This window comes from Poromitra crassiceps (assembly GCF_964638095.1).
Source record: "Poromitra crassiceps genome assembly, chromosome: 15".
Classification (NCBI taxonomy): Eukaryota; Metazoa; Chordata; class Actinopteri; order Beryciformes; family Melamphaidae; genus Poromitra; species Poromitra crassiceps.
In genome coordinates, this window is record NC_139634.1 from 32,177,259 (window position 1) to 32,187,258 (window position 10,000).

The following is a 10,000-nucleotide window of genomic DNA, read 5'->3' on the forward strand; positions in this document are numbered from 1 at the left end:
GCACACACACGAGCTCAGACACACACACACACACACACACACACACACACACACACACACACAAACTCACACATACACACACACACACACACACGCACACACACACACACACACACACACACACACATGCAATTAGACATTTACCTCCATGTGGATTATACAGTTTGATGTGCACTGAACCCTCCCTGTGTGTGTGTGTGTGTGTGTGTGTGTGTGTGTGTGTGTGTGTGTGTGTGTGTGTGTGCGTGTGCGTGTGCGTGTGCGTGTGCGTGTGCGTGTGTATGCGTGCGCGCGCGTGTGTGTGTGTGTATCAGGGGATGTATATCAAATCGACGTACGATGGACTCCACGTTATCACTGGAACCACGGAGAATGTGAGTTTTCGTTGAAGACTCAACACTCAAACAAGCGCAACCCAACGGTCACCTGAATCCACGCCTCAGTGTCTCCTGTCATATCTTATTTTCCTCATGTCTCTCTTCCCTGTGCCGTGCCCTTTCTATTCCCTTCCTCCCTCCAATCTCTCGCTCTGCAGTCTCCAGCAGACCAGTGCAAGAAGATCCACGCGGGGGACGAAGTGATCCAGGTCAACCACCAGACAGTGGTGAGTCCAGGCACCAACCCCCGCCAAGTACGCTAGCTAGGCTATAGCCAGAGCAATCTAGTAAGAGAGTGGCGCCAGCGGAGGTCCAAAATGCGTAACTCATGTAGCCAATGAACAGCCAGGACGGGGGCTCGCGCTACGTTTGAATGCATAAAATAAAGCTGATAATATACAATTTGATCCTTTAAACCTCTGACCCTTTCAAAGTACATCACAAACGGTCCATTTTGCTGCAACTCGACAGCGCTGCTTAATCCAGAAGCTTACTTCCGGGAACTTTTGTGAGGTAAAAAAAAAAACGGGTCCATTGGAGCAAATGGAGATGTCGCAACTCTTCTATTATAGGGCTCTGGCTATAGCTTCCCAGTACATACTGTACTCATGCAGGATATGGCGGGAAATGTACGTTCCATGTGTTTCCTGTCTACTGTTCTCCATTCTGTGCTATGTTGAGGGGCTGTGAAGGTGCATGGACTCTGCTGCCGCCACCACACCACTGCCGCCATGGTGCTTCCTGTCCTGTGACTGTGTTGCCATGTAGGCTAATCAATAATCAATAATCAGCAATCAGGCATGCTGGGGGAGCAGGTTATCGGAAGGCTGTTTTGCGAGGCCCTTGCTCAGTCCAGCACGGTGCGATTGTCAGTTCAGTGGAATTTGTGGCCATTGTTGAAACCCCCCGCTGGAGGAGGCCTCATGGTTTGAAATGTGAACTCTGCTTTCAGACTTGAATAAATGATAGCTCTGCCTTCAAGCAAAGACCCGTCACGAACATGAGAGGGAAGCAGAGAAATGGGCAGCCATCTTAAAATGAAACGGTGCCTTGTGCCAGAGTATGTGATTGAATGCGCTCTCTATTGCTTTTCCTGTCAGCTCCGACACAAACGATTTGTTCCAGCGTTTATTTGAGGTCTGTGATGGGGGGGGGGCCGGGCGGGGGACCTTTTTTGCGTGTATGTGCGGGAGAGTGCTCTGTGCTTTTCCACAACTATTTCCTCGTACGTCTCGACAGGTGTTGCTCAGGCGAGAGCGCGCATGACGTGCCGCGATTGACGCGTGAGGGAGCTGTGTGTAATCTCTCTCTCTCTCTCTTTCTTTCTCTCTCTTTCTCTCTCTCTCTCTCTTTCTGTCTCTCTCTTTCTCTCTCTCTCTCTCTTTCTGTCTCTCTCTCTTCGCGGTGACAGTGGAGATCGCACCCTGCCAGGCTCTCAGCTCCAACCCCTCATTACTCCCTCAGCTAGACCCTCTCCTCTCTGATCCCTCACTCTGGGGGAGGAGACAGACAGGGTGGGGGTGGGGGAGTGAGAGGGGGACAGGCAGAGAGAACGAGATGGGGTGTGGAGGGGTGAGGTGGGGGCACACAGGGAGGCAGATTGGAAGAGGGAGAATGAAGCAGTCAGGGACGAGCGAGAGCTGGGAGCATAGACCGTATAAATATATGGACATATGCTGTGATGTCACCCAATTGTTTTTTTGACTCACGTTTAAAGCCTCGAATTTGGTATTTTCACCGCCGCCATCTTGGTTATTTGGAGCCAGAAGTGACGTGAATTTGGACGAGAAGAGCCACAGCGCGGCCTGCTATTGGTCCGTGATTGGCGAACGCGCGATAACTCAGGTAGAGATAAAGGCGCTGGGTGACTTAGTCTCTTTTCGTCAGCGGTGTTACCCCAGGCAGAATGGTGCTGAGTCACTTAGGCAAAGTCTGGGTGTTCGAGGAAATCCATAAAAAATCAGACACCTTTCCAGCAGCGGTGACTCAGGCAGAGGTAGTTTAGCTGGGTGACCCAGGCAGAGTCGAATGATGACAAAGACGTGGTAAGATCTGTGCAGGATAACGCTGCTTCCTTACTGTTGAGGGTACGTTTCCTCAGGCAGAGAAAATGTGCAGTCTCTGTTCAAAACTAGCGTTCGGGTTAAGCTAGCTACTGTAGCAACAGAGAGCTGATGTGCTCATTCTGGGTGAGAAGAAGTTTGAGAATGACATTACCACGCCCTGCCGGCGCCACGCCCATATACGGAGCCAAAGTGAACGTCACTTCCTGCCTTTCTCTGTGTACCAGCGTCTGAAAATATATGAATGGTTGTGAACGGAGCGATATGTTACTTGTTTTGATCCTGTTTGAATTGTGCCACGGGGGACACATATCATGTTTGTCAATGTAAAAGATAACTTTGCAAGTCAAGAAAGTCGCAGTTTGTGGTAAAACTGTGGCACTATAAGTTATAAATCAGAAAGACTACGCACAACCAGCCGCATAAGTGACGTCTCTCCCGCCAGTCCATGATGTTGATGCTGTGATGTATATTGTGCGACACGAGAGATGTAGTCGATTGACAAAACTAAACCTTATGTTTCCGTTTCAGGACAAACTACGACTTTCTTGACATGCACAGTTATCTTTTAAATTGACAAAATCTTGCATGTGTACCCCGTGTTGTAATTCAAACGGGATCGTATCTCAAACGTATCTCTCCATTCACCACCATTGACATTTTTTCAGACGTTTGTACACAGAGAAAGACAGGAAGTGACGTTCACTTTGGCTCTCTATATAAGGGACGTGCTAGTGCCCCTAGCGGCAGACAGTGAAAATGTTATTTTCATCCCGACCCCAATATGAGGGTATATTGGTGTGGATAAAATGTGATGCTTCTGTGGGTCGTAGATGAGGTCTGCTCCCATAGCTGAGTCAACTCACGATTATTAGAAATAAAACTAAGTTTGTCTTGTGGGGCTCCATATAAAAAAAAGAAATAGATGTAAAAATTGAATGAGCACATTCCATGATATTATAGAGTCATTATGTAGGCCTATCCCACGTATTTAGCACAACACAGTCTTCATGTCTATGTATGAGCTTCTCTTTGAGGCCCACTTCAAAACAGGATACAGACACACACTTTTCTCTTTTGAGGTAAAATGTGGAATTTGCTCAGATAACAAACTGATTGTTTGATGAGGCAACATCATTATGTGGAGGTAATAGCATCTGGGAAAATAATGAAGACCCCTGGGATTTGCCAAACCTCTCCAGCAGCAGTTTATGCTGTATTACTATTTTTGGTAGGTTGCTCCCTGTTTCCCGCTGCTCGCTGCATATTTGCATAGCAGAGCAGCGCTAAACTGGCCTGGTTAACTTGTGCTTTGTGTGGGCGCCGTCGGGGTAGTAGCGGTAGTACATTCCTTGCCTACCAACACGAGCGTTGCAGGTTCGCGCCCCCGTGTTACCACCGGCTTGGCCGTGCGTCCATACAGGCGCGATTGGCTGTGTCTGCGGGTGGGAAGGCGGATTGAGGGTATGTGTCGTGGTCGCTGCACTAGCGCCTCCTCTGGTCGGTCAGGGGCGCCAGGGTACTGGTGGGAATAGTGTGATCCTCCCACGTGCTACATCCTGCCGGTGAAGCTCCCTCGCTGTCGAGTGAAAAGAAGCGGCTGGCAACTGCACATGTGTCGGAGGAAGCATGGTGCTAGTCTCCCCAGATTGAGCAGAGGGTGGAGCAGTGACTGGGTCAGCAGGGGGAAATTGGCCAAGTACAATTGGGGAGAAAATGGGAGAAAAATCTGGGGAAAAAAACCCTATGCTTTGTGTTTCCTGTTATTTACGGTACGCGCAGCTAATGCAGCAATTCATTCCAAGATTTCCAGGTTTTTGGGATGCAGGAACACTTCCAATTCAGAAGTAACTGAGAATGAATTCTGGATCGTTAGAGTTTGTGTTTACATTTTGAATTGATTACAGTCATTTGATTGAAAGTGAAGTGACCACATTCCTGGTGGGGTCTATTTGTTGGGGTGATCAGTGGGCAGGACAGGCAACCCGTTCTCACTCTGAGCGCGTCGCATGTCGGAGTGAGAACGTGTTGGGACAGGACAGTTCCATCGTAACGTTCTTCCATTAAACAGAACATTGGCTGAACCCAGATAACTTAACTGGGCCAAAGAGAAACAGCTTAAACGAAAGAACTGGCATGCTCAGCTTACAGTCTGTAGAGACTAGAGAGTGTAATAGGTGTGCCGACCCCAAAATCACAAAAATAACAAATGAAGTCATCAGCACTCACAAATAAGTTAAAATAACAATTAACAAATTAGTTAAATAAATAAGCTTTTTGAAATTTCCACTACCATTTGTACGAATACCAAAGAGAAATGAGAAATTGGGTGGTAGCTGACATGAGCCGGTCATCATGATATCAGGAATAAGGTCAGAGCTGTGTGTGTGTGTGTGTGTGTGTGTGTGTGTGTGTGTGTGTGTGTGTGTGTGTGTGTGTGTGTGTGTGTGTGTGTGTGTGTCTGTGTCTGTGTGTGTGTGTGTGTGTGTGTGTGTGTGTGTGTGTGTGTGTGTGCGCGTGCGCGTGTGTGTGTGCAGCTTGTATTGTGTCTAGTATGTACGTATGTGCATGTATGCAGGTGTGTATGTATTGTGGTGATGCTCAATAACATTGGGCTGTGTCCTTATGTGCGTGTGCACGTGCACCACGCACGTGTGTGTGTGTGTGTGTGTGTGTGTGTGTGCGTGTGTGTGTGTGTGTGTGTGTGTGTGTGTGTGTGTGTGTGTGTGTGTGTAGCCTCTGCGGATGCTTCCAGCAGCTGAGACCAGTGTAGCCAATCAATGGCCTGACGAGTGGTGTGAGCGCTGGAGACGAGCTGGCCGGACCCACGAGGAAACTGTGCTGCAGTCAGCACATTTTAACAACTGAGCCTTCCTCCTCTTCTTCTCTTTTACCCTCTCTCTTTGACTCTTCCTCTCTTTCTCTCTGTGGCGCCCCCTCTCTCTGTCTTTTGAATCTCTTCCACCTCGTGACAACTAGACCCATCTGTCCTGTAGTACAGACAGTGTTTGCAGACCAATTGGGCCCATTGGGAGTGCATAGTGTTACTCTACTCTGGGATAGTGACATGGTGACATGGTGACATGGTGTATAATTGGCTTGGCAGATGTCATCCCGCTGCTTGCATCTGTATAACTCTTAACAGGGGCATTGAGTAGGAGTGTGGCGCACAGAAGCAGCATGACTGCATTGTAGAATAGTGATATGCAGCAAGTGTGAGTGTCAGTGTTGTAGGCGACTCACTATACATCTATACATACACTATACATGTATCTCGAGTCCGAGCCAAGTCTCAAGTCCCCAGTGTTCGAGTCCGAGTCCAATTCCCAGTCACCAAGGAAGAGTCCCAGTTGAGTCAAGTCAAGTTTATTTGTATAGCCCTAATTCACAGGCATGTCTTAGAGGACTTCACAGAGAATATGTCTAGCTAATTCTAGCTGACACAACAGTAGCAATTACAGTAGTAATAGTAATACATTCAACAATCATATGATAGAGAAATATAGAAAATATAGAAATATAGAATAGAATGGGTGCCATACTTTAGGGTAGAATGGGTGCCATGCTTTAGAATAGTGGGGGAGGAGAACAGGAAAGGGAGGAGGTGGGGAGGGAGCAGGGGGGGAGAGCAGGGGGAATGTGGGGGAGGAGAGAGCAGGGAAGGGGAGGAGGTGGGGAAGGAGCAGGGGAAGGGGGAAAGAGGGAGCAGGAGGAGGGAGGAGGGAGGGAGAGCAGGGGGATGTGGGGGAGGAGAGAGCAGGGAAATTACAGTAGTAATAATAATACATTGAACAATCATATGATAGAGAAATATAGAAAATATAGAAATATAGAATAGAATGGGCCCCATACTTTAGGGTAGAATGGGTGGATCCATTACCTGAGTCAGGAGCTACTGAACATGAGTAGTAGGCGTGTGTCCAAACCTTTGACTGATCATGTATATATAATGGTGATTTTGTAACATTGGCTTGGGTACACAGTTGCTTGCGGTTGTTTGGACAGGTAGTATCAGAAGCCTGGTGCGAGTGGTGGTTTGCAGCAGCAGTGTCCAAAGCTCAATATTGGTGTATGTGGTGCTCTTCCTCCGTCGATGCGGTCACTCGCGGTGCTCCCGGTGTACGTGTGTGCGTGGAGCTTTGCAGCAGTGCTCTCGGTAGCCCCGGTGTGTGTGCTCCTCAGGTGGGCTGGCAGCTGAAGAACCTGGTCAACGCTCTCCGAGAGGACCCATGCGGAGTCATCCTCACGCTGAAGAAGAGGCCCCAGAACACCCTGAGCTCCACGCCCGCTCTGCTCAGGAACGTCCGCTGGAAGCCACTGGGTTTGCAGGTAAACATGCTGGGACACGGGCCACTCCCCGAATCCTGACCCGAAAAGGGCGAAACAGAACCGAGAACCGCTGACATGCTACCCTCAGTGCCTAGCATCACTGTATTGCAAGAAATTGGTTGTTGAGCATGATGCCGGTATGCTGCCTCTTCCTCACCCATGGTCTGATGGTTCCATGGTCTTCATAGTTACAGCTAGGATTTAGGTTCTATGATTTGACTCTACATAAGGCGTATTGCACCTTGTAGCTTGATCTCTGACTCACTCTCAGCTCTCTTCTCACTCTGTCCCCCACTTCTATTCTAAAGCCCACACTCGGTACTCACCTACTGGTGTTTTTGCATAGGCCATCATGCCTCACCATCCTCCTGTTGTGCTTTACAGAATAAGTCAGATTTTTACAACTTTAAACTGACACAATTCACTGGTATTCAGAAATATGTTGATAGCTTACTATAGGAGAAAGTCTGCTTTTTTGGATAAATTCCGCTTTTTTTATTTTTTTTATTTTTTTTTGTTAGTTGTTAGTTAGTTAGTTAGTTAGTTAGTTAGTTAGTTAGTTAGTTAGTTAGTTAGTTAATTAGTTAATTATTTAATTATTTATTTTAAAGATACCGCAATGCTTAGTCAAGATGGAACTGGGCACAAATAATGAAGGAGGAAAAAATAACAGTTTGAAATACCATTTTCTGCAGGGGGGGGGGGGTGCTCCGGAGTGGAGTGATTTAAAACGTGTGAGGCAGCCTGACGGGTCGATTCACACTCCCACTTACATGTTTATCTGTTTGTTTGTTTTGCCAAAATGGCACAGAGAGAGGGCGAATTGCTTTGAGCTCCGCAACCACTGTAAATATACGTGTCCTAGACTAGCTTAGCCTTTTCTTCTTTTTTTTGCATTTGTATTCCTACCTTGCAAATTGTATATTGCGTTTTGTCGTTTTTTTATGACTTTTTCCCCTTTGGATAACTGCGCGCATCCACAACAATGGACGACGACATCAGCCACTACTACAACAACAAGAAGCTCACCGACATGCCGATAAACATCAGAAAGGCGTGCACTCACCACAGCCAGGGCTTGCTCACTCCTGACCTCTCTCAACTTCCCGAAAGAAAGATCCAAAGGCGGAAGAGAGGCAGGCGAGCCGGGGTCGTAGTCCGTCTGCGACGGCGAGCCCATCGCCCCCCCCCCCCCGCTCCCCAGTATGTTGCTGACCAACATACAATCCCTGGAGTATAAGATGTGTGAGCTGCGGGCGTGGATCTGCTTCCAACCCGGACATCGGGAACTGCAACGTGATCTGCTTGACCCAGATGTGGCTGTCGTCTGAGGTACCAGATCACGCCATGAAGCCACCGGGCTTCTCCGTTCATCGAGCGGACAGAGACGAGGGGCTTTCCAGGAAGTCGAGGGGAGGAGGGTATGTCTCATGGTTAACCAGGTCTGCTGTGAAAACATTGTGACTGTTGGAACCATAGATATATATAAAGGCTAGATGGCTTAAGGCGGACTCACCAGCGTCGTTGAACGGCCGCCATCTTGCTACAGTGCCTTTCTGGTACGTTCTATGGTAGCTGGTGACCTGCACAGACAAAAATACTCATAACTCGCTGAAATCTTGACGGATTTACAAACGGTTTGGTTTATTACAAGCATATTCCGTTCCCGAGATACGACCCCCCAAAAAAAAAAACACTAAAAACACTATTTTTTTGATGGGCTCCAAATTACACCAAAATTAAACCGAAGCATCTATGCCATGAGAGGGATTCAGGCACAAAGTTTCATGCAGTTTCATCCATTTCCCTAGGAGTTATGATCATCTGATGTTGCCATACTAACCCAACAACAGATGCTCATAACTCCTAGTAGCTCCCTGTAGCAAGATGGCCGCCATGCGACGACGTCGCTCTCCATTGGCCGGCAGCGCGGGTAAGCTATCTAGCCTTTATATATATCTATGGTTGGAACATACTGCTCCCCCGACTTGGAATATGCTGCAGTGTCGGCCTTATTGGCTACCACGGGAGTTCACATCGTTATCTTCGTTTATATTCCCCCTCAAGCCAACACGGGCAGATCTGTGTGCAGGAGACCAAGCAGCAGGGGATCGCACTTATGGTGGTAGGGGATTTCAACAGGGCCAACCTGAAGAAGAAAAGACTGCACAACCTCCACCAACACATCCACTTCAGCACCCCGTGGCAACAACACAGTGTTATTCCAAATATCGCCATGGATACAAAGCCCTCCTCTGTCCGCCATTCGGCAAATCGGATCATTCCTCCACCCTCCTCCTCCGCGCGTACAGAGACAGAAACAGGAGACCCCAGCCTCCAACACTGCAGATCAGGACTGCCATCTCACCATCACGAAGGAGGAAGTACGCCGGTCGTTGTGGATCAACCCACGCAAAGAGTCCTGCCCGTACGGCATCTCCGGACGCGTCCTCAAGGTCTGCGCCCACCAGCTGGCGGCGGTATTCATAGACATTTTCATACATTCCCTCTCCCTCCGGGCTGTCCCTACCTGTTTCAAATCCACAACTATCATTCCCATTCCCAGACAGCAGAAGGTGAGCAGCCTCAATGACTGCTGCCCCACCAGCCTCACCACCACTGTAGTCAAAAAGGCCCAACAGCACCTGCATGGACTCAGGCGCCTCAAGATATTTGGCCTGAGGGCCAAAATCCTCAGGGACTTCTACAGAGGCACCACTGAGAGCCTGCTGACCGGCTGCTTTACTACCTTGTACGGAAACTGTAACATCATGGAGGCACTGCGGAGGGAGAGGCGCGTGGCCCAGCACGTAACAGCATGTGAGCTTCCGAAACTGCAGGATCTGTACACCCAGCAGTGCCCCAGGAAGTCCCGGAAGATCATCAAGGAATCGACCCTCCCGCACAACAGTCTGGTCTCCCTGTTACCGCCAGGAACACGCACCAACCAACTGAGGAATAGCTTCTTTTCTCAGGCCACAAGACTCCTCAACAATAAATAACTTTTTATATATACAATACAGTTATAAATAACTGTAAATAACTTGACTGAGTGCAATAAATCTGTGGTGGTGCCATTTGCACATTGCTGCTGCACAACCTCCCCTGTCTGCACCTTCCACTGACAAGTGGTGCTATTTGTATGATTTATTCTATTTTATTGTTATTCTATAGCCCCCCCCCCCCCTCCCACTGTTTGCCTTTACTGTTTGCCTTATTTGCCTTATTTAC

At 48.4% G+C, this 10,000-nt stretch overlaps 1 protein-coding gene across 1 annotated transcript in view; it reads left to right on the forward strand.

Annotated features, from left to right (window-relative positions):
• The window catches only part of LOC310789694 (connector enhancer of kinase suppressor of ras 2), a gene marked incomplete at both ends in the record, with an annotated part of 82,124 nt that overhangs the window by 44,494 nt on the left and 27,630 nt on the right, over positions 1–10,000 (forward strand). The window contains 3 exons of the mRNA XM_083651352.1: positions 315–374; positions 536–604; positions 6,623–6,769. Coding sequence (XP_083507478.1) covers positions 315–374; positions 536–604; positions 6,623–6,769 — 276 coding nt within the window. The remainder of the gene's footprint in view (positions 1–314; positions 375–535; positions 605–6,622; positions 6,770–10,000) is intronic.